The following is a 27466-nucleotide window of genomic DNA, read 5'->3' on the forward strand; positions in this document are numbered from 1 at the left end:
ATGCTTTTGAATTATGATGAAATCCCTATTCTTGAATATTTTTCAAGTCAAAGAGCTCACTGGATGCGATAACAACTTAATTAGTTAATTCTTTTGTTCAACCAAAGGCCAATTGAACTAACTAGTGATTTCATAGAAGGGATCATCTCCACAACAATTTTTACACAAGCCGATTGTTTTTACCCAAAAAAAAGAGAAGAAACTTGGGACACAAAACATTCAATGAAATCCACCGGTGCACAAAGCATTGGCTGATGAAACATCAGAATGTGGAGATGGAAGCATTGTCAATGCAACAATACCGCTGGCAGCGGCTGCCACCGCTCCCGCCACAAATGCAGGCAGGTTACTGCCTCCGAACATGGCATCCCACGGCCCACTTGCCACAGAAACCATCATCTGGTTTCAACCAAAAAAATCAAGATTTTCATTCCCATCCACATGAAAAAGTGTAGCGCACAGTCGTTTCTCAGATAAATACCGGAATATTTTACATACCTGTGGTATGACAATTGCAAGATTTAGAACTCCCAGTGAAAGACCTAACCATGTCATTACCATAATCAGTTAATGAAAAGATTGAAAAAACTCCAAGGGATAAGGTAAGCAGTGTTTACCTTGCCCTGCACCAGAATTACTGGAAAATATGGATGCCAAAGTAAATGGAATGCTGTAAGTTATCTAACAAAACAGATGATATATGTTAGGCTACAGCCTTTCTTCAAAAATTTTGGAATGTTCAGATTACTGAAACATTACCATTGGAAACACATTTGCATTTTAAGCAGCCAAATCCTATCAGGACAAAACTGATTTATGTGGCTGTTTTAACTGATATCATGTCTGCTTTCGAAAATCAAATAGACTCGCCCTAATGAACTATGGCTTGAAGGTACAGGGCTTTCGAATCAATGCTCAAAGTCCTAACAGACACATGCAATAATCTGCATACTAAGCCTGACATTTTGAAGCAAATTCAGTACCCAAGATTGCATATCCAAAGCATACATTATAACCAAGTGACAAAGAATCAACAAAACTCACTGCTTGAGGTATCCCAAGAACAGCAAAGAGGGCCAGAGCTCCAACCCTAACACCAACCTGAGGCGGCTGCAATGTGGCACCGGCACTCCCATTGGTGGCAACACCACGCCTACTTGACTCGGCAAATTTAGTGATCCAAAGAGTCATTCCCAAACAGAAAGCCAACAAAAAGTTAACCCCACCCCACACCTTTTTCACCCCACCAAAAGAATGAACCAAAAATTGTACTCCCAAAGAAGTGATACCCAATACCACAGAATTAAGCATCAGCCCCAGTGCACCAGCATGCACACCAAGATCATACAACTTCCCCTCCCCCACTTTACCACCGTACACCTCCTTCCCCATCCAATCTGTATCAAACAACAAGAAGGGGAACCAAGCAAACCAGTTAAGAAACGTTACCAGTAGTAAAATCCACATGGGTCTAGGCAAGTCCTTAAGCGCACCCAATAATTCCCCAAAAAGTGGAATCTTTCGTTTTTTGGCTGCCTCCAGTGATGAGATGTTTGGTGTTTCCTTTTCTCGTACAATGATTAATGCTAGAGCGGTCAAAGTCAACAAAAGAGCAACGGAGATGAATAAACAGCTCTTGAGATTTGCACAGTACAAGTCGCAAGCTTTGGTCTTCGAGAAAGGGAAGATTTTGTAGAGGTGGGTATATGCTCCGGCGGCGTAGCCTAGAACGTTCCCCACTGCCATGAAGAACGAGTACAGAGCATTTGCGGTGCTCATTTTGCTTGCACTTCCTCCTGATAAATCGGCCAAGAATGCCCTACAAGGACCCTGCAGAAGGGGAAAAAAAAAAGACTCGGAAAAGATTTCGAGAAACAAAAACTCAGAATCATATTATTTACATAATTTTTTAAGTAAATTTCTTGCGTTTTCTCATTTTGACATTCTAACCCGGTGCTGATAGAGCAGTATGCTTGAAAGTAAATCCTTATCCGCGATTTACATTACATGAACAACATCAGGAATTAAGGAAAACGATGCTGATGGGGCTTTTTTCAGCAACGACATGGAAAATTTAATTTTCTTATCGACCATTTTAGCTTACCTGTAACATGTTATTGGCAACGTCAAGAATCCAAAACCCCACCACAAAAACAGTAATAGCTCGTGGCTTCACAGCCTTCCCGATGTGATCACCCGCTGCATGGCCTAAATCAGCGGCGAATCCAACGAGAAAAACGGCAACGGAAACCAGGGCAGACCCGGCGGCGATGAAGGGACGGCGGCGGCCGAACCGGGAGGTACAGTTATCACTGTAGTAACCAACAATTGGCTGAACCAACATCCCCGAAATGGGTCCGCAAAGCCAAATAAAAGCGGCCCACCTATGGGGTACTCCTAAAAGCTGCACGTATGGAGTTAGAAGAGAGAGCTGCAGAGCCCACGCGAACTGCACTCCCGCCGCTATAGAGGCCACCAGAATAACTTTTTCCAGTGGCTCCGCCCCTAACGGCGGTTGTTGTACTTCCAACGAAGAAACTCTACTGTTCTTTACTTCAGCATCAACCTCCATGTAACTGCCTTTCTCTAGTCTTTTTCCTGTGTGTGTATTTATGTAACTTAGATTTTTGTATTTTTGCATGTAAACACGGCTAATCAGTAAAGAAAACAAAACCAAATCATCAATTTTCTGGCTATCACCAATTGAATTGGTAATCTTGGGATAAAAATAACTCAAATCAAACATATTCAAACAAGACTATATTAATATAAATGAATCGTTAAATAAATTTTGTTAGTTTAGGTAATTTTTCTTGATAGGAGTATTTTTTATTTTATTTTTAGTTTCTATTATATTATTAGTGGGTTTTTTGACAGTATAAATATATTGAAAATTTATTTATCTTGATTTTAGTTCAATTAAATATAATGAGTAGGTCTTTTGTGAGACGGTCTCACTAATTTTTTTTTTGTGAGACGGGTCAATCCTACCGATATTCATAATAAAAAGTAATACTCTTAGCATAAAAAGTAACAATTTTTCATAGATGACCCCAAATGAGAGATCCGTCTCACAAAATACGACCCGTGAGATCATCTCACACAAGTTTTTGCTAAATATAATTATAATTCTTGAAGTCTAGATTTTTTTTATAAATTTCGAAATTATGTAACTTTCTTAAATATTTTAATATATTTTTTTTACTTATAAATATTTAATCAACTATCAAATAAAATATTCACTCAATATATGTCAAATGTCAATCGTTAATTTTTCCAAATTATAATATAACATGCAATAAAATAATTTACTCTCAAACTCAAAACTTAAAATTAGTTATCTAAATTGGACCAAACCGAAATTCATGGTTTAAATTGGTTTGGTTATAAAAATATATTGTTTGTTTTGAAATTATGTAGAACCGAAAACGCAAAACTTAAAATATTGAGCATATTTAACTTTGAGAAATATAAAGATTTGTTTTTCGGGTATGATCATATTATATCCTAGTTTTATTTTAAAAATATTAAACTTAGCATATCAGAATATATTCAAACTATTGAATTATATTGAATTTAAAATTAGTTTATTCTAAAAAATTCGATATTAAGAGAAATGATTGAAAGAGCTAATTTCCTAATTTTGAGCGGTCAATTTTAAGCTAAAAAATCATAACGAATTTAGCTTTTGTTCGGTCTCTGTGTTCGAATAAATTTCACTTCCAAAAAACTCTTGCAAACATGATGCAGCTCACAATTCATATGTCACTTTTACGTGTTAAGAACTGATAAAACAGGACATCAAGAAAAATAAGAATTTGGAAATCCCTTTTGAGTAAAATAATCAATACTAACAATGAATACAAATTTGCACTAGAAATGCATAAAACAAGCAATTTAGTTGAAGGAACAATTCAATATATATATATCGGAGTGAGAGAGTTGGTGACAGCAAGGTCCAGACAGCAAAATGCTCACTTGATGATGATAACTTCATTTTCTGGCAATAATCATAAAAAATTATATGCCATGAAACAAAGAATAACAAATAGTGTTACTAAAGATGTTGGAGTCTGCAGAAAGCATACCCAAAAAACGTAGTACTATGCTGTCAAGTTCATGAATAACTGCATCATAGCAAAAGAAATATTGCTCCTGCAACATCAGAAGCACAGATATATAATCAACAATTAACAAAGGTTGATCGGCAAAACCATTAAATTTCATCCTATATACTACATGCATGAAGTCCTAAAGTTCTGGACTTCTAATACTTCATTTGAGAAGAAAATGCACTAGATTGATTATTTTGCTATCATAAAACACAAGGATCTGGCGTGTATCTAGGAATTTAGTTGAGAAAGGCTATCTGTTTTGGTGAGAGATCACTTGGCGTGGATGACGAAGAACCAGGAAAACAAACCTGAGTTTGAATCGTTCCGTTTCACGGTCTTGGCCAGATCCACAGCAGACACGTCTCCAAGAAGAACTATTTGAATTGTGTTGTGAACCAAACAGTGAGTTCCAGTTCTGCCAATACCTGCACTGCTAAAGTAAATAAACGTCAAACATGAAAAAGATTTCCTGGAAAGTCATAATACAAGGGGTCCATCATTTAGGTAAATTTATAATCAATCTAAATTGGTAGATCACATTGTTAACAGATGATTTCCTCACCTCTTTGCGTTTCACCTCTAAGAATAGCAAAATTAATGAAGTATCTGTTGTTTGTACCCATTAGTTCAAGATGCATATTTTGCTAAACTCTTTGGGTACGTAAGTCATCTGCTTGGAAATAATCTCCATGTTTCACTGTCTGAACTGTCATTCCACGTGAAAGGTTAGTATAGTTCCCTAAGACATATTTAGCAAAGACATTATTAACCAGATAGAGACAAACCAAGGACTCGGATAATGCTTATACAAAAGATATACTTGTAAAAGAAGGCTTAAAACTGGAATGAAAATTTAAAACAAACTGACACATGGACCTCTAGAAAGGGAGCTCGAATTACCTTTTGGCTTAATTTTAGTGGAGGTGGTGGAAGGGTTATCATGAGGAACCAGAGAAAAACAAATATTCAGAAAATACAGCAAAGAGGTTCATCATATCATGATACTGTAACTCTGTAAGCCTGCCTATCACACGCTGTCAAATTCTAATTTTTTTGCAATGAAAAGCTTGCATTGATATATTTCCCGGGTGATTCTCCGTTATCTTTAAACTGCTTCAAGATAACCCTGTTATTGTAAACTGCAGCGATGAAGTTTAAAGATCATTACTATTACCGATCAAAACTAGCTGTAAATCGTAAGCTGCCAGAGAAATTTTCAGATTGGCATACATGGCAAGATATTGGCGTAGCGGTTCTTGCAGAGATTCGTGCTACCAAGAGCCAAGGTGCATCCGTTCCTCAAGTCCAGATTATTCATCATATTTGCCTGAAACAAGCAAATTTGGTCTTTACACGTTGTGACAGAGCATAATTAGAAGCCGGCCGGGCCGGACCAAGCCGGGATGTGAAGAGACACTCATTCTCTAACACAAAACTTTAACCCATGTCCTCTGAAATTCCATCTTCCTTGCGAGTTAAAAAGCCACGTATGTATTAACGACNAGTAATACTCTTAGCATAAAAAGTAACAATTTTTCATAGATGACCCCAAATGAGAGATCCGTCTCACAAAATACGACCCGTGAGATCATCTCACACAAGTTTTTGCTAAATATAATTATAATTCTTGAAGTCTAGATTTTTTTTATAAATTTCGAAATTATGTAACTTTCTTAAATATTTTAATATATTTTTTTTACTTATAAATATTTAATCAACTATCAAATAAAATATTCACTCAATATATGTCAAATGTCAATCGTTAATTTTTCCAAATTATAATATAACATGCAATAAAATAATTTACTCTCAAACTCAAAACTTAAAATTAGTTATCTAAATTGGACCAAACCGAAATTCATGGTTTAAATTGGTTTGGTTATAAAAATATATTGTTTGTTTTGAAATTATGTAGAACCGAAAACGCAAAACTTAAAATATTGAGCATATTTAACTTTGAGAAATATAAAGATTTGTTTTTCGGGTATGATCATATTATATCCTAGTTTTATTTTAAAAATATTAAACTTAGCATATCAGAATATATTCAAACTATTGAATTATATTGAATTTAAAATTAGTTTATTCTAAAAAATTCGATATTAAGAGAAATGATTGAAAGAGCTAATTTCCTAATTTTGAGCGGTCAATTTTAAGCTAAAAAATCATAACGAATTTAGCTTTTGTTCGGTCTCTGTGTTCGAATAAATTTCACTTCCAAAAAACTCTTGCAAACATGATGCAGCTCACAATTCATATGTCACTTTTACGTGTTAAGAACTGATAAAACAGGACATCAAGAAAAATAAGAATTTGGAAATCCCTTTTGAGTAAAATAATCAATACTAACAATGAATACAAATTTGCACTAGAAATGCATAAAACAAGCAATTTAGTTGAAGGAACAATTCAATATATATATATCGGAGTGAGAGAGTTGGTGACAGCAAGGTCCAGACAGCAAAATGCTCACTTGATGATGATAACTTCATTTTCTGGCAATAATCATAAAAAATTATATGCCATGAAACAAAGAATAACAAATAGTGTTACTAAAGATGTTGGAGTCTGCAGAAAGCATACCCAAAAAACGTAGTACTATGCTGTCAAGTTCATGAATAACTGCATCATAGCAAAAGAAATATTGCTCCTGCAACATCAGAAGCACAGATATATAATCAACAATTAACAAAGGTTGATCGGCAAAACCATTAAATTTCATCCTATATACTACATGCATGAAGTCCTAAAGTTCTGGACTTCTAATACTTCATTTGAGAAGAAAATGCACTAGATTGATTATTTTGCTATCATAAAACACAAGGATCTGGCGTGTATCTAGGAATTTAGTTGAGAAAGGCTATCTGTTTTGGTGAGAGATCACTTGGCGTGGATGACGAAGAACCAGGAAAACAAACCTGAGTTTGAATCGTTCCGTTTCACGGTCTTGGCCAGATCCACAGCAGACACGTCTCCAAGAAGAACTATTTGAATTGTGTTGTGAACCAAACAGTGAGTTCCAGTTCTGCCAATACCTGCACTGCTAAAGTAAATAAACGTCAAACATGAAAAAGATTTCCTGGAAAGTCATAATACAAGGGGTCCATCATTTAGGTAAATTTATAATCAATCTAAATTGGTAGATCACATTGTTAACAGATGATTTCCTCACCTCTTTGCGTTTCACCTCTAAGAATAGCAAAATTAATGAAGTATCTGTTGTTTGTACCCATTAGTTCAAGATGCATATTTTGCTAAACTCTTTGGGTACGTAAGTCATCTGCTTGGAAATAATCTCCATGTTTCACTGTCTGAACTGTCATTCCACGTGAAAGGTTAGTATAGTTCCCTAAGACATATTTAGCAAAGACATTATTAACCAGATAGAGACAAACCAAGGACTCGGATAATGCTTATACAAAAGATATACTTGTAAAAGAAGGCTTAAAACTGGAATGAAAATTTAAAACAAACTGACACATGGACCTCTAGAAAGGGAGCTCGAATTACCTTTTGGCTTAATTTTAGTGGAGGTGGTGGAAGGGTTATCATGAGGAACCAGAGAAAAACAAATATTCAGAAAATACAGCAAAGAGGTTCATCATATCATGATACTGTAACTCTGTAAGCCTGCCTATCACACGCTGTCAAATTCTAATTTTTTTGCAATGAAAAGCTTGCATTGATATATTTCCCGGGTGATTCTCCGTTATCTTTAAACTGCTTCAAGATAACCCTGTTATTGTAAACTGCAGCGATGAAGTTTAAAGATCATTACTATTACCGATCAAAACTAGCTGTAAATCGTAAGCTGCCAGAGAAATTTTCAGATTGGCATACATGGCAAGATATTGGCGTAGCGGTTCTTGCAGAGATTCGTGCTACCAAGAGCCAAGGTGCATCCGTTCCTCAAGTCCAGATTATTCATCATATTTGCCTGAAACAAGCAAATTTGGTCTTTACACGTTGTGACAGAGCATAATTAGAAGCCGGCCGGGCCGGACCAAGCCGGGATGTGAAGAGACACTCATTCTCTAACACAAAACTTTAACCCATGTCCTCTGAAATTCCATCTTCCTTGCGAGTTAAAAAGCCACGTATGTATTAACGACATGTGAGGCCCAATACCTAAAAGGCCCAGCCCATTTCATTTAATTAAATACCCAAACCCATTTGATAGAAATCAGATCGTTCAATTCCAGCAAGCTCTTCGCCAGCCTTGCCCGTCGCTTCTCTCCATTTTCTTCTTCAGTCGCGCAGCGCCACCGGTGGTCGGAGAATAGTGCAGCAGCTTAGCAAACTTTCTTCCTCCATTCTATTAGCTTCTTTCTTACCTTGAATCGGAAGGTTGCAAGCTTAATCGGTCTTGTTTTTCCAGCAACAGTTTGTGTGAGCTTCGATTCGGGTTTAGGTAAGCTTTTGGCTTCGAATTTTTGGTTGTTCTTGGTGGATTAGTTTATAAAAGTGTAGCAGTAAGCTTTTTCCCTAATTTCCAACTCGTTTTTCAGATCGTGAACAGTGTTTCCGGCGACATTCCGACGAGCTACTTCTCCGAGATCACTATTGTGCGTTTTAGCCTAGATTATTGAGGTATTAAGCTTGAATTTCAGAATTTGATAGGTTATATAGGCTGCCCGGAAATTGATTTTTAACCGAGCCAATTTAATTTGTTTTAGTTGGTTAGAATGCATTGTATTGAAGTGTATAGCGAATGTATATTGTAGGTTATATCGTTGGACGAGTTCATTCGATAGTCCTTAAGAATTTACTGTGGTATTGTAAGTTGTAATTGAGGTACGCTCAAACCTATATTATTATGACGCTTATATTGACGTGTAAGAATATTCGGTGAATGTTGTTTGCTATTACGTGCCTTGAATGTTTATTCTGATGCATTCATGCATAAATTATATTGACATAACATATTGAGCCTTGACTCCTTTGACGGCGATTTATGTTGATTCTGTTGAGATATACTGAGTCATCAGAGGGACGAGTGGGTTAGGATTAGCCACATTCCCAGATGACAGCTAGGGACGAGCGACTTAGCTACTCGCATTCCCGATGCTACGTGCATGGACGAGCGGCGATTTGATGCTGCATTCCTGGCACGGGTGGCCACTGTTACTGTTGATGATGCTATTCGTTTGGACTCCATTTGGTATCCGTTATTCCATTGTTACCATTCATGCATCGCATATCATTGCATTTACTTGGTATTATTACATGTCTTTTATATACGTCGTGATTTTACTGGTTTGTCGTACTGGGGTCCGACCCCTGTTTTCTTTTTATGTTGTGGTTGTTTTTGATGCCATAGCAGGTCATTCCAGGGGATTTGACGCGTCTGGTGGAGCGTCAGCGAGTGGTACCCAGTAGTCAGTCGGTTTGTGTCAGAGTTCCCAGATATTTATATATATTATGCTGGTTTGATACATTTGCTAGGGAGATGCCCTGTGTAGCTGTATGGTATGATGTTTTTATGTTGTTTGAGATTTTATTTGTGGTATGTCGTGTCTAGTCCTGGCCAGTGCGGCTGTAGGATGTTTGTGTGGTTGATTGTGAACTTGATGTTATTTTCGATCGTATAATGTTATTGTTGTGTTTTGAAATTTTTGGGATGTCCTACTTATGGGGAGGTCATGCCGAAATTTCTGTAGGCCCAAATGAACGTTTTAAACTCGTTTTCGCTGTTTACACCAATTAATCCTTGTTGTTTGATAATTAAATATTAATTAAGTGCACGGGCCCTGACACGACAAGATATTATAAAGAAAACCTATTGGTGTGAGTGCTAAAACAGGGATTTTGGAATTTTACAAACATGAAAATATATAAATATCAGAATGTGACAAATGAATATTCTGTGTCCTAAGCCAAAGAAATTTGCCTCAATATTGCATGTTTACATTATCTATTCATCGTTTTCTGTATGGAATTGTAACTGATTTTCTAATTTAATATATTTAAAAAAATTACCAGATGAATACAACAAACTCAATATTTGACAATAAATGTTAATATAATAGAAAATGTTGCATGAAAAGTTAGAAGACATTTTTCTTTTCTGTCATAGGACAATAAATCGATGAAGGGATTTTTATTATTATTTTTATATAAAATGCTACATCTATGCGCTCAGTTAAAAGATTAATTTAGGTATAAAAACAAATTGAAAACTCGTGAAACATAAAATTTATAGACTATCGATATCATTCATCTACATCAAAAGGAGAGGAACGAATTTGTGTGAGATATATATATATATACATACAAGATTAAAGATGGAAATAGCTAAGGTACACCCACACTGATCTTCTCTGCTACAATATCTTGCTTTTACGTGTCGGCAAACGAGTGTATAGTCTGAATAAAAATTGATGGTGGCTGAGAATAATAATGTTTCCTTTTTCTTTCTGCAAAAAAATATGCATGGATGACAGTAAATATTGCAGTGCTTGCAACTGCACTGAACTAAGCACGTACATCTTTTTATAGTTGCAGAATGTAACGTTTCTGTCCTATTTTAATTTTATATATATTCGGACTAACTTGTCACCCCACACCAACTAAAGCCAGTGAACAATTCAACCCCATCCACTACCCTCTTCCTTTATACTTTTCAAATTGCAAAACAATCTTTGTTCCATCAGAAAATTCCTTCGATCATCACAATTTGTTGCTCAAACACACATGCTCCATGAATTAAAATTTCAAGCATTTTACATTAAATTCCCGTTTCACCGTAGGCTAAACAATTACATCATGCATCAATCTCCAAAACTAGTAATCCCTTCTTCTCTTCGTTAATATTCTTGCCCTCACTATTCATCTCTAAGCCGCTAAGTTTTGAGGCATTCAAAGACTCAATTTCCCAGTCTGTGCGACGAAACACAACATATAATATCGAAATAGCACATGCGGCTTGCGCAGCGAGTAAGCCAGACCACAGCCCGCTGAACCCAACGTTGAGCCAGAAGGCTAACGCGACTGCCACAGGTGTGCCGACAAAGTAGAATGAGACAAGATTGATTCGTGCACCAACAGATGGCCTAGCCGCGCCACGCAGGATGCCACAGCCAGTAGTCTGGGGGCAGTTTCCGAGCTCACATAAGCCGATGACAGGCAAAACTGAGGCAACTAGAGCTTTTAGCATTTCATCATTTGTAAAGAGTCCACCCCATTTCTCCTTAAAGACGGTTGTCCATATCACGTTGATGAATCCAATAGCAAATGCACAGGCCAATGCAACCACAGCAGCCAACTTGGCCTTGTATGGCCTCCCTGCTCCGAGCTCATTGCCAACCTTAAAATAGGATCAGTTGATGAAATAATTTAATTATTCAACAGCAATGTAACTACCACGCGTAGTTTGATGCTCTCAAGGAATTCAAGACTGTTAACTCGTGTCAACAACTAAGAAAACACATGCATCAAGTACGAATATGTAACAGGAACAAAAAAGTGGCCAGTGGAGATGAACATGTGTTAAGTTGAGCAGAATGATGGTTGATGAGATTACTCAAGTCGGGGTATTGTCCCAACCGGAATGGCTAATTTTCGGATCATGCTTTCTCCCTGAACTTCTCTTGCGGAGTGAATGGTCCCGCAATGGTTTAAGCTTGTGGTTCGCTTGACCCTTGTGAAAGGTCAATTATGTACATTTGATCTAAACTGAAGGCCTATAATGCCCTCAGCTAAGATTGGACTCAACCATATCATGCAGTTTTAGATGCCAATGTGCATGACAAGTGGATTAATTAGATAAGTAAAGGGAACCAAATTAAACTAAACAGTCTGACAAAGTATCAAGAAAGTGCAAAACACCCAAATAATCAGAAAAATTGGTCGCAAAAAACCATAGAATCACTATTTGATCAATTTTATAGATTTCGACACTACAAATATATCCTCATCACATAATTTTTTGTAACATTTAAGTACCCTCGCTGAAATGCAGCCCGCCAATGCCATAGGAACGGTGTACATAAGGCTGGTTGTCTGAATAATTATCCCAGTGGCAGCTACCGCAAGCTTAGGATCCGGTAAGTACCCGGCCAACACCGTCACAATCTCGTACCACCACCACTCCAAACAAATCCCAATACAACTAGGCACTGCCAGCTTAAGAAGAGACGCAACACCTCCACAAGCCGCATCAATTTTCTCCCATTTCCACTCCCACCTCGTATAAGCAACAACGTAGCCCATCATCAACACCATCATGTGCAAATTTGTGATCACAGAGGCCATCGCCACACCCGGAACACCCAACCTCAAAACGACAACAAGCACATAATTCAATGGTATATGAAACATCACAGCCAATAAAGTGCACCACATTTGGGGCTTTGTCACCCCTTGTGATCTTAAATATACTCTCAAAGGTTGTAAAAAAGTGTTTGTCAAAAGGTCAGGGAGTGAGTAAACACAGTAGGTCGCAGCCATTGAGGTTATATCTTTATCTTGGCCCATAAAAAGCATGATGGATTCAAGATTAATCCAAATTACACTTATGGGGATTACTGCCAAGAAAAGTATGAAGATCATGCGGTGGAGAGAGAGTGAAAGAAGGTCCCAGTTTTTGCTGCCGTAGGCTTGGCTACACACAGGCTCGAGCCCAGATGCAAGGCCTACTAAAACTGAGTAGCCAGTTATGTTTGTGAAGCCTATAGAAAGGGCACCACCGGCTAACTCTAGGCTCCCAATTCTGCCCAAAAACAAAACTGAAACCACTGCTCTAACATACACTAAACAGTTCATTGCTGTTATAGGAAGTGCCATCGACCATAGTTCCTTCAACTCCTCCACTACCTTTTCAAGAAAATCACCGAAAAAAATGCAACATAACTTAGATTAAGCTTTAAATGCATGTAAACCAATATAAAAAGTCGAGGGATAGTCCTCAAAAGGGTACCTGGGAGGAGGAAGGTAATTTGTGGGAGTAAAAGTCTGAACTTTTTTCAGCCATTCTAGCAAAAGATGAGAATTACTCAAGCTTTTCTTTCAACTATTTAAGGATGGCATGTGATAATCTGCAAATAAGGCAGGTCTCGATTACAAGAGCTCGAATAATTCCGAAAGCACAAAAAGTTGCCTTTCGGAGACTCGAGGAACTGCAGAACAATAAATTTAATCAATTTCGTGATTTTTCCTGTAAGCTTTAGAAAACTGTTGCATAATTAGTAACCATGTAAAGTACAAGAGGAAAAGGAAATAATAGATTTTCTCATCAAACAACCTTTTGTTTCTTCTTAACTTCAAGATTCTTGTTTCTGGAAGGAAAATATAACATATACGAGCATAAGCACACACATATATATGTATGAAAAAGATACCATATTCGAGCATAATTGAGTTTTGATATGCTGCACATCTATGTGAGCACTGATGAGTTGTCACTCACCCATTGGATACGCAATTTTTCTATATTTCGTCACATCCAATGGGTGAGTGACACCTCATCGGTGCTCACATAAGTGTGCAGCATATCAAAACTGTATATACACCATCAAATATTATTTATTTGTCACTTATATACATATTAAAAAATAAAGAGAAATGTATATAAAAAAGCATCTAATGCTTTGAATCGTAAAAAAAAAGAGTTAGTTTTTTTTTTCTTCGTAAATTTTAATGTGTATGATATAAACTCTATACTTATTATTTGAACTAAAATATTGGTGATAAATGAGAAATAATTGATTGATTTAAAGGTTTTAGACCAAAAAATTTAAATAATTAAATGATAATCAAATTTAAAAAATAAAATCCAAAACAAGTAATAATTTCATTTTAATCTCTAGTTTCAGTTTACAAGTGGGATTTGTAAAACCGAAAAAGGACAGCTAATGGCGGCGACTGTGACTGGGCTTTTATGGGGAGCTCTGCAACTGAAGCAGAAAGAAGAGACACGTCAGAGAAAAAAACAAGGGAAATAAAGACTAGACAGTAAAAATGGTGAAAAGATATATGGATTTTTACTCTCTTTCTTGAAATGGTGATTGTTTCTTTCATTCGTCTTGTTTTTTTCTGACAGCAGCTGTCCACTGTCAAATATCTGCAGTTATAATTTTGTTTTATAATCATATCATATCATAATTGAAGAACTTTCATAGTTTTTTTAAAAATTTTAAAAAAAAAAATCCATAAACCACAGTTAAAGTTCATATAGTTTTAAAAATAATATTTAAAAAATGAAAAACTTTTCAAATCGGGCTCAAATCTATTCTCAATTGTTCCACATCGATTGGTTAATATACCTGAGATTTGCATGTATGGGCTTGGACAATCCTCTCCCTTGAGCTAGTTTTTGTGGTTGAGTTAGGTCCAAGTTTTCATCTTAACATGGTATCAGAGCTCAAGTTCTACCGTTATGTATTGGACTGCCCATAGTTGGGTCACCCGTTCTGTCCATATTTGGGTCATTTGTAAAATTCATGCTCCAGATGTTCATTTCTGGGTGTGAGGGGGTGTGTTAGTTGTCCCACATCGGTTGGATAATATACCTGATACTTGCATATATGGGCTTGGACAATCCTCTCCCCTTGAGTTAGCTTTTGGGATTGAGTTAGATCCAAATTTCTATCTTAACATTCAGTTTTCTTGATTTTTGAAAATAACAATTCATGTATATATAATCTATGAAATTTCATTTAAATTGTATATACAGGAAACAAGTAACACAAATTATAACCAAATATTCAAACTTGTTGCAATTATTTCATAATATACTCACAATTTCGTAATAAGAGTATATATTGAACAAGAAAAGCCAATTTGGTGGTGGTTGCTTTTTAAACTAGTAGATTGGACGTGGATAGCACTTATATCGATTCCATCAATAAATAATTGAATGGGCATATACTTCACATTTGTACTTGGTATCATTTTTACTTTGGAAAGATGGTGACTTGGTTAGTAGGTTACCCATGCATTTGTCTCGATGGAACATATGCTAAATAATCGGGGGGCTTACTTAAATATGCTTACAAATTATTATTATTAAATTGAAGAAATTGTCAAATCATATGTCTTAAATACTTAGAAATAGTTTATTATATTATTACCACTCAGCTTTTAATATCAATCATTTGGTTTTTTATTTTTTGTATATACGTCTTTTTGAATTCGATATACAATTATGAAAATAAATTAAAAATATTTTAACATATAATTTCAAATTTTTTGTATAAGTATTATCCACATAAACGACAAATATATTTAATAAAAAACATACAATTATTATTTTTTTAAAAAGTACACTAATCATAAATAACAATGAAAAGTTATAACAAAATAATTAAAAATATTTTCAAGTAGGAAATCCGTGCATAGGACCACTGGTATATACTATATTTATTTAATATTATAATTCATTTATATTAATGTAATTGTTCATGGGAAAAAAACTATTGAAAAGTATAATGTCTTTTAATTCATGCCACTAGCATTATTCCCCCTCATATTAGGTTTACTTTTCCTTTTTATTTTTAACAATTATTTCCCAAACGTCTCAATCATGAGTAAGTCTCTTATGAGATAATCTCACGAATCTTTTTCAGTAAGATGAGTCAACCCTACCGATATTCACAATAAAAAGTAATACTCTTAGCATAAAAGTAATACTTTTTCGTGGATGACCCAAATAAGATATATGTCTCATAAAATACGACTCGTGAGACCGTTTCACACAATTTTTGCCCTCAGTTATAACCTTATTTATTAAAAAAGAGTTTAAGATTTGGCCCAATCACGCTTATACGTGTAAATATTAGAAAAGTAATTTTTTCCCCTATTAATTCTAATTTTTTCACGAGTACGTTCATAGACTCCATCAACTATATAAACTGAAATAATATACATCTCTTGAGATGATATTGTTAATCAATTCTATAATGAGTAGCATTTTATCAACCTCCCTCCCCCAAATAATCTCGGTTTTTCCCTGTGAAGATAAATCGGTGAAAGAATTTTTGGATTTTTTTAAATTACGGATGAATGTGATATCATACAATTTTGATGTTGTATCAAAAAATTCTGATTGACATAAAAAATTGTCGATTTATCATATATCATATATCAATAAAACCAAAATAATTGAAAATTAAGAGTTAGCTTATTAAAATTAAAATTTAATGGATCAAAATACATAACAAAATATTTTTTTACTTAATTTTATGAGAGGTCATCAATTTATTCCATACAAAGCATCACTCTGCAGCAAGAAGGGATACCCGATCCCTCTTCTCCTAGAAGGAAACAACGAAAAAAGCACACTTGTTACGAATCCAACAACCAAGGGGACAATGTTAACAAATTTCCTCGGCAAGGCCAAATGGTAGCAGCTCAGAACATCGCTATGGAACAATGCAAATGCAAGAAAAGCAAACGGAGCAAGCGTGGCATGGAACATATCTCCCCATCTCAGCCTGAAATCTGATGGCACACACGGCCTTATATGCCCACCACCGAACGTTCTGATCCCACCAAATGTCGCCACCCCGTAGTACAACCTCCCTGTGGCCGAACGAAAACTGTCGGTGAAGGAGAAGAAAACACATGAAGCTGCTGAAAAGGCTAAGAAGAAGCCCATTAACCATCTGTCCAAGGTGGTGCATTTACCATCATTGGTCAGAAGTGGGGCGAAAATGGTGAAGGCGAGGATGGTGGCAGTTGGTAGGAGGACGTTGAGTCGTGCAGTACCACTCAAGATTGTGTTGATAATGCGTATGCATCCGTAATTATCTGCATCAACTTCTTGATCATCTGTTGCTGCTGCGTAACAATCACTCTCGTATTGATTGTCTTGTATGTAGCAATAGTAGTAGTTCTCATCTGCTGACGTTTCGATTGGGTTCTGAATGAAGTTGTCTACCGACATATTGAATTTGATTAATTAGCCTGAAGTTTCTATGAACTTGGAAATTGATTATAATCTTTGTTGAGGATACAGTTGTTATTACAAGATGGAACACACATCTGAGGAGAATCAATTCCTTGCTCTTCATTATGTTCTTGTTCTTTAGTTTAATGTAAGAAAAGGTATCTTTGAGGCGGCACCAACTCAGCAAGGAGCGCGGATAATAAAAGGAATAACATTTAAAAACAGTAACGTGAACATGCATTAGAAGGTTATATTTTGTTGAGGATGATTGGTTTATAAAACTTTAACCTTAACACTACAGAAATAAAATGTTAAACAATTTTACTTACTGCTCAAATCCAACCGTATCAATAAGTTAAATGACTCATCACCTCTTTCCTTTAAACTCGATCTGATTTTTTACTGATTCAAGTCCGAAGGTTTTATAGCGAGAGATTCTCAAAATCCAATATTTCCTGAACTCTTGCTTCTACATACAGGAAACGTGATTCCAATTCGGGAACACTGGTGAGAAAATAAATATCCAATTGCGAAGCACCATATCGATCAAATCACTAGCTTCATCTTTACAAGTTCATTTAAAAAAAAACCCAGATCAGAGATGGAGCATCATGTAAAGGCAGTAACAAAAAAGCAAGAAAAAATCGATCTTGATGGATTCAGTTGTCTACCGGACTGCATTTTGAGTCATATATTCTCTTTTCTTGACACAAAATCCGCCATTAGAACATCACTTCTGTCCAAACGCTTTAAACTAGTTTGGACCCTTTCACCATGTCTCAACTTTGAGTTTTCAGGATTTAGCCAAATAAAATATCTGAAATACACTTACCATGTTATGACAGAAGAGGAGCAAGCCAGTGTTGAATCTTTCAAGTCTTGCGTTTATAATGTGTTGAAACAGAGGGAACACACAACTCTCACAAAGTTTCACCTTTCGTTGCCTGAGGATGCCGGGTCCACGTTCATCGAGGACTGTGCTTTTTACGCGGCGCAACATAACGTGCAGGACCTAACAATCTGTGGATTTACAGAACTCAAGCCCGCCATGTTGCCAAGATTGTTGCTCACCTCTTCGTCATTGACAAGTTTACACCTGCACAATGCTTATGGACGTGGTATAGAGCTGCCAAAATCTGTTATTTTGCCCAACCTAAAGGTTCTGCACCTCGACAAATTCAAGTTCTCGGTTAAGAAATACGACGGGTGGTTATCCACAGGGTGCCCAAATCTTGAAACTTTGATTCTGAGCAAGTGTTGGATCAACCCTGGGGATAAGTTCGCGGATTTAGATTTGAATTCGCCGAATCTTAAGAACTTGGAGATCGAGTACTGGAGTTGTGTTTGGGATAGCTTGGATGATTGTATGATCAATGTGATGGCTCCTAGGCTTAGTTTGTTTAAGTTTGCGGGTCATCTTGTGAGAGTGAATTTTAAGGAGGGGTTGCCTTGTTTGGATGTATTGTGCATCGACTTGTTCTGCCCTTCTCTAAACCTTTGCACAGTGGTACATAAATGCCGAGAGCTAAACGGGGAATATTTACTTCATCTTTTCCACCAAATATGTGTTGTTAAATTCCTTTCTCTATCGCCTAACACAATCGAGGTATGTTAATTGACAAATTCGGTCTTGGATGCATATAATAGCAAGCTTCAGTATTGTAATTTTTTAACGCATGTTGCTATTTTGATTAGGTTATATCGAGAATGCCCGAGTTTGGACAAGTCGTGCCACATGCCATGTTTGAGAAGTTGAGGATCACAGAATCCACATGTTGAGAAAGAGAGTTATTTCGAAGCTTGGATGGGTTTGTGGAAGTAGAATGAGTTTCTTGGTATCAAATAATTTGTAGCATACAATTATAAAGTCGAATTACAGTTCGTACAATATCAAAGATAGCAAAACATATGATGAGATAAAACGTCACTCATTTATTCAGATTCGATTATATATATTTCCACATAATTTTGGAAGTTCTTAAACTTTTTCATCATATTGCAACCTCAACAATCTGGTGACCTCTGTCGATGGAAACCTTAACGGCATCCAGAACAAGCTGTGTCTTCCTACTAAGGATAGGCCATATCTTCTCTGGCTTCGCGCCGTCAAATTTTATACAACTCACCAGCCTAGATAACTCATTCACCATTAGAGTTTCCTGAGGAAGCTCTGTCATAACTATATGCTCGTTTGGTTTTGGACCAAATCCTCTCTGGAGCTCAAAAACTTCAGATTTCTCAGCGGTATAAAACGAAGCCATGTTCTCCTCAAATGGGACAACAAAGTCGTTAAAGTACAAATTCCCATTTGTGCCGATCGCCGTTAAATCCATTGTCAAGTTGGCCAAGAAAGAGCAATGAAAGGTGGCTGCTTTCCCATTTTGCCATTGCAGAGAGGCGGTGCACGCTACAATGACGCCTGCGCTGTTGAAAATGGTGGTGGGCATTGCAAGAACGGATTTTGGGAGCTCGAAATCAGCTGCCCACAAGATTGACCTGATGCAGTACCACCCTGTGTCACCAAGAGCACCAAGAGAATCGAGTTCCGGCTTCACACGAATGTTATCCACAAGAAAATCGTCCTTCGCTTTAAATGTAAAGCAGCTATGCACCTTCACAATAGCGAGACAAGAATCAACTCAATCTCGATGAGGAAAAACCAAAGTGACAAAATTTTGAATTTGAATGAACATACGAATTTGAGTTCACCAAACAAGGACGGATCCGACAAAAACTCCTTAATCTTAGCTGTTCTGGGATGATGCATCCACATGGTCCCGTCCATGATCTGCACCCCATTGGATTCGCACTCCTCGAGTATCAAGTCAAGTTCTTCAACATTCAGCGCGACTGGCTTCTCCAACAGTAGGTGCTTCTTGGCGCGGGCAGCTCGGACTGCCCACTCGGCATGCATGCTGGTTGGGAGCGGCAGGTACACCACGTCCACTTCTGGGTCATCCAAGACAGCATCGTACGAGCCGTACGCCTTGGCTGATTCCGGAAATCCGTTTTCTTTAGCGAATTTGATAGCTTTTTCGATGGAGCGGCTGCCCACTGCGTACAGGGTAGAATTGGGAGAGAGGATAATTGCACGTGAAACTTTCCGGGCTATCTCAGCGCATCCCAGGATTCCGAATTTGATCGGAGGTGGAGACATTTTGGATTTAGGAGGAAGGTTTCGAGTGCATTATAATATAGAGAGAAAGCTTTTTGGTTAGCCAACCAAAACTGAATTTGATCTTCTTCCGTCAAAGTCGTATTGTAAGCAACTTTGGTTATTTAAATATTTCAAAACTCAAAAAAAAAAATACTATATTTTCGAGCTAACAGAATAAATTCAATAACTTTTTGCTTTTCATTGAAAATGCGTTAAAGATGAATTATTCGAGTCATCTAATTTTTTGAAAAAACATAGTTTTTCACTCATTGTGAAATTAGAAAAGTACTTATTTTGATCGATAAAATATTTATTTTGGAGTTATAAATATTTGATTTGGTTATTTTATACTTTAAATGTGTAATAAAATACTTGAGTTTCAAGTAATATTAAGTGACTTTTGGTGATGTCATTTGTAAAGTTAAAATGTGATACCTAAATTGGTACAAAAAGTATCTAATTAGAGTAAACAAATACATGATTTTATCTCCTAAATACTCATATCCAATTATTTGGGGATGTCAAAATATAATTTGAAGTTAATATTGAGTGACACTGATGATGACATTCGTTAATTAAAAATGCGATACATAAATTAATACAAATAATATATTATTCGAGTCCACAAATACATGATTTTACTCTTTAAATATGCAAATTCGATTATTTGAAGATGTCAAAATATATAGTTTGAAGTTAAGATTGAGTGTCTTTTGATGATGAGATTTGTGAATTAAAAATGTGCTACCTAAATTGGTATAAATAGTACCTAATTTAATTTCACATATACATGATTTTACCCTTTTAAAACTCAATTTTGATTATTTTGGGATATAAAAAATATATTTTCGAGTAATATTGAGCGACTTTTGATGTGTCATCTGTGATGTTGAAATGTGATACCTAAATTAGTACAAAAAGTATTTAATCTGAGTCTATCAATACGTTATTTTAATCACTAAATAATAAAAATCAATTAATTTTTATGTCAAAATATATAATTTGAAGGTAATATTGAGTGGTCTTTGATGATGATATTCGTAATATAAAAATGTGATACTTAAATTAATTCAAATAAAACCTAATTCGAGTCCAAAAATACTTGATTTTATCCTTTAAAAACTCAAACTTGATTATTTGATGATGTAAAAAAATATAATTTGAAGTTAATATTTTCGATGGTGTCATTTGTGAAGTAAAAATGTGATACATAAATTAGTACAAGGAAAACCTGATTCGAGATTACAAATAGTTGATTTTACCCCATAAATACCCATATCCGATTATTTGGATATGTCAAATTAAACATTTTTAATGTCAAATTTTTAGAAATCACAGTTATAATTCACGAATGTCATTATCAAATAAATATGTCATATTTTTAGATATTATATTTTGACTTCACAAATGTAAAAAAAATATAGTTTGAAGTTAATAACTTTTGTTCGTATCATTACCAAAGGTCATTTGATAATATCCATGGAGTAGAATTGGATACTATTATCATTAAATCAAGTATCACATTTTTATTTCATGAATGTTATTATCAAATGACACTCAAAACTAACTTCAAACTATATATTTGGACATCCCCAAATAATCGGATATGAGTATTTAGGGGGTAAAATCAACTATTTATAACTCAAATTAGGTTTTCCTCATATCAATTCAGATATCACATTTTTACTTCATGAATGACATCGTAGAAAATATTAACTTCAAACTATATTTTTTGACAACATCAAGTAATCAAATTTGAGTCTTTTAAGGGTAAAATCAAGTATTTCTGGACTCGAATTATGTGTTATTTGTATTAATTTAGGTATCACATTTTAACTTTACAAATGACGCACCAAAAGTCACTCGATATTACTTGAAACTATATTTGTTTATATTCTAAAATAATCAAAATTGTGTCTTAAAACGGTAAAATCAAGTATATATGAGATCGAATTAAGTACTATTTGTACCAATTTAGGTACCATATTTTTAATTCACAAATCTCATCATCAAATGCCACTCATTATCAAATTCAAAAAATATATTTTGACATCCTAAAATAATCGAATTTGAGTATTTAACGTGTAAAATCAAGTATTTGTGGTCTCAGATTATATCTTATTTATATTAATTTAGGTATTGCATTTTATTTCATGAATGTCATCATCAGTACCACTCAATATTAACTTTAAATTATATTTTGGCATCCCAAAATAATTGGATATGAGTATTTAGGGGGTAAAATCATGTATTTGTAGACTCTTATTAGATACTCTTTGTATCAATTTAGATATCACATTTTAACTAAACAAATGACACCATCAAAAGTCGCTTAATATTACTTGAAACTCAAGTATTTTATTACACATTTGAAGTATTCAAATAGCCAAATCAAATATTTGGAACTCCAAAATAGGTATTTTATCGATCAAAATAAATACTTTTTCTAATTCCACAATGAGTGAGAAACTATGTTTTTTCAAAAATTAGATGGCATGAATAAGTCATCTTAACGCATTTTCAATGAAAAGACAACCAATTATTGAATTTATTGTGATAACTCGAAGATCCAGTATTTTCTTACACATTTGGAATATTTAAAAAGCCAAATCAAGCATTTGAAACTCCAAAATAAGTATTTTGTAGGTCAACATAAATTCTTAATCTTATTTTAATGATGAGTGATGAACTATGTTTTTTTTAAAAAATAAAATGACAAGAATAGGTCATCCTAATACATTTTTCATGAAAAAACCAACAATGATCAAATTTATGACGATTGCTTGAAAATATAGTATTTTCGTATATCTTTGGAGTATTCAAATAACGAAATCAAGTATCTTAAACCCCATAATAAGTATTTTTTATGTCGAAATAAGTATTTACTCTTATTTCATAATAATTGAGAAACAATATATTTTAAAAATGATATTTTAGATGAAGAAGACACATGTAATTTTTGTGGATAAAATAATATATTTATTTAAATAATAAAAAGTAAAAATGTAAATTTAGGTTTGTGGGGAGTTAAAACTAAAAGTATAACATTGTAAGGTACTGATTCTTAAAAAATTATAGTTATTTACTGAATTTTAATTCAAATATTGATTGATAGATTTTTCATAAATTTAACCTTTTTCGTTTCCCAAAATTACTTCTTCTTTTTTTTTTAACTTCTTATGTAACATGTGCGTGTACTTGAGCACTATTTCCTCCCAATGACACGTGAAGTACTTAAGCATTTAATTTTTATGATGTCGATTTATACAGAATCGTAGAAAATTAAGGACACGTGAAGTTCTTATGGATTCAATGCATTGTAATTGCAAAACACCTTCTCCGTCCTACTTTAAAATTTTAGATCGTAAGTATATTCGCTCTAAGAAACAAGAATTTGAAATCTTTCATTATGATCGAAAAAATAATTACGAGTGAAATCTAAATTTAACTCGGATCAAGAACCTTATTCAGACACATCTTTAGATATCCATTGGATCGAGGGATTTGAAACAAATTAATTTCGGACATTTAATTCAAATCCTTTTCACATGTGGTTAGACATAATGAAATTCTAGTTCCCTCCCTCAATATCCATGCTATGTTCTAGTTAAATTTGAACTCTTCAAATCCAAACAATAAGAATATGTAAGATTTTATAAGTTCAATCTTGTCAAGTGTTCCTAAGAAATATTTGATTCATGACAGCAGTGGCCTTCATCATGAATGGTGACTCTAGCTCAGATTACAAGTTCATGGTTTAAAATCAAGTGGACTAAACCAAAAGAACAACGAGCCGACTATTAAGCCACCTGCTTGTTCAGATGTTGACTTTTGCCGCTTTTGACTGGCATCGACTCTCAACAAGGATGGATTAGCTCGAGTCGAACGAGTAGCTATTCGAATCCCGCTTAAATTACTCAACTAACTGATATCTAATTTGTTAACATTTCCATGTGTTTTGAAGGATGGCAATGTTGTCTTAGTCATGACAAGAGACATACCATTTCATGGTGTAATAACTAACTTGCACGCATGTATGCCACTAAACCGGGAGAAGGGATCTTTCCCCCGTACCTCTGCAAGCTAGAGAAAAAGAGAACATAATAGCTGTGATTCGAGTAAATCATGGGTTTTCGAGACCAACAACTGAGGGAGGCTGCGCAGATAATCTCTCTTGCACTGCAGGAGGTTTCCTTATACCAGGTCCGGATGAAACCTTAACCATGGCAGGTCTTAATAGGCGGTCTCCAAGAAGGAACCCACGACGGAATTCTTGGATTACAATTCCTTCCTTGAATTCGTGTGACTCGTCGCGAGCAATAGCCTCATGCATCTGTACACAGTTGAAATCTTGATTTAGATAAAGGAAACCAAATGCAAGATACTTCTGAACATAAATCTAAAAGCAAATTGCATTAAGAGATATCCACTGCACTCATGAAACAGAGTGATGAAGCCTGGGATTGACCTCGGGGTTTATTGCCACTAATATGCGGCAACAACATTACGAGTTCTGATGTCTCATGAACTTAGATTAACTGGTGACAAGTATAGAAAGGGACATGGCACCTGCTACTTGGTAAAAATAACAGTTTCAGGCAATCTGAGCAATAAGACCAATTAGCCTTGGACAATCCATATTATTCTCTAACCAACTAACTTTATTAGAATCCTAGCATAGTTTTAATATTTATTGAAAACCTACAAAAAGAAGGCATTACCGTCTTAGCCTTAGTTTTGTTTTCAAAAACCAAAAGACAAATCCTTCTCACTTGGGAAACTCGACTGATGTTTAAGAATGGTAGTCATTCTGAAGTGTCAACATAGAAATAAACTTGTCTGGGACAATAGCATTAACTTAAACCAATGAAGAAATGAGTAGACAATGCTTCCATCAGCAAAATTGTGCCAAACTGGCAAACGAGAAAGATAGAAGTGCTTTCAGCAGCAAATTGGATATTCTTAATTTTATCACTGGTTCCACAATGAAGGCCGAGTAATCTAAAATAAGTCTTGACAATATCACATACTGACATACACAACGCAGAAATGTAACTAACCCCAGCAGTCCAAATTTATTTTATATATATTTGGGTTTTTAAGTTTACTTCTTTTGACAGGTAATTTCTATAGGATTTGCAGACAAATCTAGAATCCAGTTATATATTTTAAAAAGAAACACCAAAACTCACGGAAAAATGTGTTTTCAAACTTTTTTGCAGTCCATAGACAAACCAACTCATGAATATCACAAAATAAAGTACACAACACATCATCAGAAAGAAAAGAAAACGAGGGGTACTTTAGTCTTACCGAGGGATCAAATGGCTTCCCCACAGTTGGAACAGCAGTCACCCGCAAGCTCCTCATAATTTCCACGAACTGCTTGTATATGCCCTGGTAACTAGTATCAATCTTCTTTTCTTTCTCAGTCTCTACTTTTATCTGTTGCTTGGCTCTTTCAAAACTATCAACCATGGGCAGCAAACTCTCAATTACTTCTCCTTGGGCATTACTCCTAACTGTTAATCTTTCATTTTCTGCTCTTTTTCTATAATTATCAAAATCTGCTTGCAAACGCATGTATTTTTCCTTTCCCAACGATATCTCCGCAGACAAAGTTGAAATCCTCTCCACCAGCTCTTTATTTTCTTTATCTACCTTGAATAGCATATCTTCAATTTCGTATATACTCTTTTCATCACCGACTGAAACGGCTTCCTTGTATGCCTTGATAAGGGACCTCAGAGTGGACAGACCGTTGTTGTCTTCTTGGAAATCATTGGAACTAGACCTATCTTTGCCATTTCTCTGAAAATTCGATTTGGATATAATAAAAAAAATGAGAGCCGTAAAATCATTCAAAAACTAGTTTCGTAGAAAGTCTCAATATAACAAATACGTTTCCAATAAATATCAAGTAAAAATACCTTTTGCAACAAGATTTAAAGCTACACAACAGTACCTATCAAAATTTCACGAAAACATTTTTTATGACAGAAGTTAAACACACATCGATTCAGTTTTAAGGCTTCTGCATGACTATCTTTTCCGACTACCAGTTGCATCTTAGTCTTGTATGTTGCCGTGGAATATATGACTAGCAATTCCTGTATATATAATTTCATGTAATGCTCTTCCCTTATAACTGCCCCCACTCTTACAACAAACAGAGTCACACAGAGGCAGACCAGGCAGGGGGGAAGGGATCGATCCCTCCCCTTAGTTTGCTCCTCCTCTGCCCTAATCTTAGGTCCACCCCTGCAGTCACCCGTAGTTTTTTTGGCCAGAGAACCACTAACTAACATAACTTGATCCTCTTATATCCAAATTCAGTGGTCCCCAATAATTTGGCCAGAACAGAGCTTTTCCTTCCGGTTAGCTTACAACAGGCCTAAGTGGTAATCAAACAAAGAGGCAAGTGACACCCCTGCAGTCACCCATAGTTTTTTCAAAACTCCAACAACCATTTCAAATTTGACATAGGTACTTCCGCAGCTTTATCTGACCAAAAAGCCAAAAATCTTCTGAAACCTCTAACATTTCCCGACAACAAAACGAGGTTCCATTATCCACAAAATCCCTTTTCAACTTTCCTTAATTTACCAAACAACTAAATTCGAAAACTTTTTAAAATCCCATAATCAATAAACAAAATAAATAACAGAAGCATATACAATTAGACCAACACAATTCGATTGCACAACTCACAAAACCTTCAGAAGTCTGCGTGCGTCAGCGAGAAAGGCAAAGCAAGTACCTGGTAGGGGTGAGACTCTTGTTGGGCTGAAACAGAAGGCTTGAAAAAAGAGCGCCTTCTAGTCTCAAGCTCGATAATCTTTGAATCCCCCCTTTTTCCATTCGAATTCAGTGTGGAAAACAATGAAAAACAATTTCTTGAAATGGGATTTCCTGAACAAATAAGTTGTTGATCCCGTTGAAGACACAAAAACTTTGTGGGTCTGGAAAAGTGAAGAGAGAATCGGTGATGTGTGTTCAGGGAGAATGTGGTATGGAGAGAAGCTGAAGCTGCCATTGATTTTCTTGTTTGAATAGAGTTGAGAGACTTTCAAGAGGCAGAGTGTGTGATAGGTTTCACCATATGTTCTTATATTACAAGAGGATATATATTGTAAATAATTTCATTATTTTAATTAGCTAATGTCAAAAATAGTCTTCTTTTATTATATAATAAAGTATTTAATATTTTAAAGTTCTTAAAATACCTTTGATTTACCTTTTTCAATCACTCCATTACTTACAATTTAGTGAAATAAAAATTATTTCGTATGTGTTAGAATAATTAAT

The 27466-nt window shown here is 35.3% G+C and overlaps 6 protein-coding genes across 11 annotated transcripts; 1 reads left to right on the top strand and 5 right to left on the bottom strand.

The window, feature by feature from the left end:
* Positions 1–75: 75 nt before the first annotated feature.
* On the bottom strand, positions 76–4188 carry LOC140983201 (sucrose transport protein-like). 3 transcript variants are annotated; one of them, XR_012176393.1, is made up of 7 exons: positions 4089–4188; positions 2105–2598; positions 1045–1830; positions 760–957; positions 618–681; positions 499–542; positions 374–399 (listed from the first exon to the last, which is right to left on the bottom strand). XR_012176393.1 is itself a non-coding variant. In XM_073450140.1 (6 exons), exons 1-6 carry the CDS (start codon positions 4162–4164, stop codon positions 220–222), a joined length of 1644 nt encoding a protein of 547 aa, XP_073306241.1. In that variant the 5' UTR covers positions 4165–4188; the 3' UTR covers positions 78–219. The 3 variants fall into 3 exon arrangements, 2 of the variants coding, with proteins under 2 accessions (XP_073306242.1, XP_073306241.1); XM_073450140.1 differs by lacking the exon at positions 760–957 and having other exon boundaries at positions 78–399; XM_073450141.1 differs by lacking the exons at positions 618–681; positions 760–957 and having other exon boundaries at positions 76–399.
* Positions 4189–10790: 6602 nt separating this feature from the next.
* On the bottom strand, positions 10791–13431 carry LOC140982434 (protein DETOXIFICATION 54). Of its 3 annotated transcripts, none has more exons than XM_073448936.1 (4): positions 13357–13410; positions 13033–13150; positions 12060–12929; positions 10791–11421 (listed from the first exon to the last, which is right to left on the bottom strand). In XM_073448936.1, the coding sequence occupies exons 2-4, from the start codon at positions 13084–13086 to the stop codon at positions 10879–10881; spliced, it is 1467 nt and encodes a 488-aa protein (XP_073305037.1). In that variant the 5' UTR covers positions 13087–13150; positions 13357–13410; the 3' UTR covers positions 10791–10878. The 3 variants fall into 3 exon arrangements, with proteins under 3 accessions (XP_073305037.1, XP_073305036.1, XP_073305035.1); XM_073448935.1 differs by having other exon boundaries at positions 10792–11421; positions 13033–13231; positions 13357–13431; XM_073448934.1 differs by lacking the exon at positions 13357–13410 and having other exon boundaries at positions 10792–11421; positions 13033–13328.
* Positions 13432–16293: 2862 nt separating this feature from the next.
* LOC140983437 (protein DMP7-like) lies at positions 16294–18067 on the bottom strand. 2 transcript variants are annotated; one of them, XM_073450491.1, is made up of 2 exons: positions 17081–17219; positions 16294–16988 (listed from the first exon to the last, which is right to left on the bottom strand). In XM_073450491.1, the coding sequence occupies exons 1-2, from the start codon at positions 17094–17096 to the stop codon at positions 16306–16308; spliced, it is 699 nt and encodes a 232-aa protein (XP_073306592.1). In that variant the 5' UTR covers positions 17097–17219; the 3' UTR covers positions 16294–16305. The 2 variants fall into 2 exon arrangements, 1 of the variants encoding a protein (XP_073306592.1); XR_012176428.1 differs by lacking the exon at positions 17081–17219 and adding an exon at positions 17834–18067 and having other exon boundaries at positions 16753–16988.
* Positions 17603–19076, top strand: LOC140983434 (F-box/LRR-repeat protein 25-like). The gene is made up of 2 exons (XM_073450489.1): positions 17603–18607; positions 18697–19076. The coding sequence occupies exons 1-2, from the start codon at positions 17603–17605 to the stop codon at positions 18778–18780; spliced, it is 1089 nt and encodes a 362-aa protein (XP_073306590.1). The 3' UTR covers positions 18781–19076.
* LOC140983436 (uncharacterized oxidoreductase At4g09670-like) lies at positions 18914–20220 on the bottom strand. The gene is made up of 2 exons (XM_073450490.1): positions 19697–20220; positions 18914–19613 (listed from the first exon to the last, which is right to left on the bottom strand). The coding sequence occupies exons 1-2, from the start codon at positions 20156–20158 to the stop codon at positions 18993–18995; spliced, it is 1083 nt and encodes a 360-aa protein (XP_073306591.1). The 5' UTR covers positions 20159–20220; the 3' UTR covers positions 18914–18992.
* A 3572-nt stretch (positions 20221–23792) lies between these two features.
* Positions 23793–27252, bottom strand: LOC140983562 (uncharacterized). Its single transcript, XM_073450653.1, has 3 exons — positions 26919–27252; positions 25472–25969; positions 23793–24491 (listed from the first exon to the last, which is right to left on the bottom strand). Exons 1-3 carry the CDS (start codon positions 27192–27194, stop codon positions 24282–24284), a joined length of 984 nt encoding a protein of 327 aa, XP_073306754.1. The 5' UTR covers positions 27195–27252; the 3' UTR covers positions 23793–24281.
* Positions 27253–27466: the final 214 nt, after the last annotated feature.

This window comes from Primulina huaijiensis, chromosome 8 (genome assembly GCF_012295235.1).
Source record: "Primulina huaijiensis isolate GDHJ02 chromosome 8, ASM1229523v2, whole genome shotgun sequence".
Lineage (NCBI taxonomy): Eukaryota > Viridiplantae > Streptophyta > Magnoliopsida > Lamiales > Gesneriaceae > Primulina > Primulina huaijiensis.

Coding starts and splice junctions, on each gene's coding strand:
- LOC140983201 (XM_073450140.1), bottom strand. CDS start 4,164: ATGTTGCAGGAGCAATATTTCTTTTGCTATGATGCAGTTATTCATGAA. Junction 2,599..4,088: donor CATAGTACTACGTTTTTTGG/GTATGCTTTCTG, acceptor ATACACACACAG/GAAAAAGACTAGAGAAAGGC. Junction 543..617: donor TAATTCTGGTGCAGGGCAAG/GTAAACACTGCT, acceptor TGACATGGTTAG/GTCTTTCACTGGGAGTTCTA.
- LOC140982434 (XM_073448936.1), bottom strand. CDS start 13,086: ATGGCTGAAAAAAGTTCAGACTTTTACTCCCACAAATTACCTTCCTCC. Junction 12,930..13,032: donor AATTACCTTCCTCCTCCCAG/GTACCCTTTTGA, acceptor TTTCTTGAAAAG/GTAGTGGAGGAGTTGAAGGA. Junction 11,422..12,059: donor CGGGCTGCATTTCAGCGAGG/GTACTTAAATGT, acceptor TCCTATTTTAAG/GTTGGCAATGAGCTCGGAGC.
- LOC140983434 (XM_073450489.1), top strand. CDS start 17,603: ATGGAGCATCATGTAAAGGCAGTAACAAAAAAGCAAGAAAAAATCGAT. Junction 18,608..18,696: donor TATCGCCTAACACAATCGAG/GTATGTTAATTG, acceptor TATTTTGATTAG/GTTATATCGAGAATGCCCGA.
- LOC140983436 (XM_073450490.1), bottom strand. CDS start 20,158: ATGTCTCCACCTCCGATCAAATTCGGAATCCTGGGATGCGCTGAGATA. Junction 19,614..19,696: donor TGTTTGGTGAACTCAAATTC/GTATGTTCATTC, acceptor GCTATTGTGAAG/GTGCATAGCTGCTTTACATT.
- LOC140983562 (XM_073450653.1), bottom strand. CDS start 27,194: ATGGCAGCTTCAGCTTCTCTCCATACCACATTCTCCCTGAACACACAT. Junction 25,970..26,918: donor AAGAGTCTCACCCCTACCAG/GTACTTGCTTTG, acceptor TCGAATTTTCAG/AGAAATGGCAAAGATAGGTC. Junction 24,492..25,471: donor GGAAGCCATTTGATCCCTCG/GTAAGACTAAAG, acceptor AACTGTGTACAG/ATGCATGAGGCTATTGCTCG.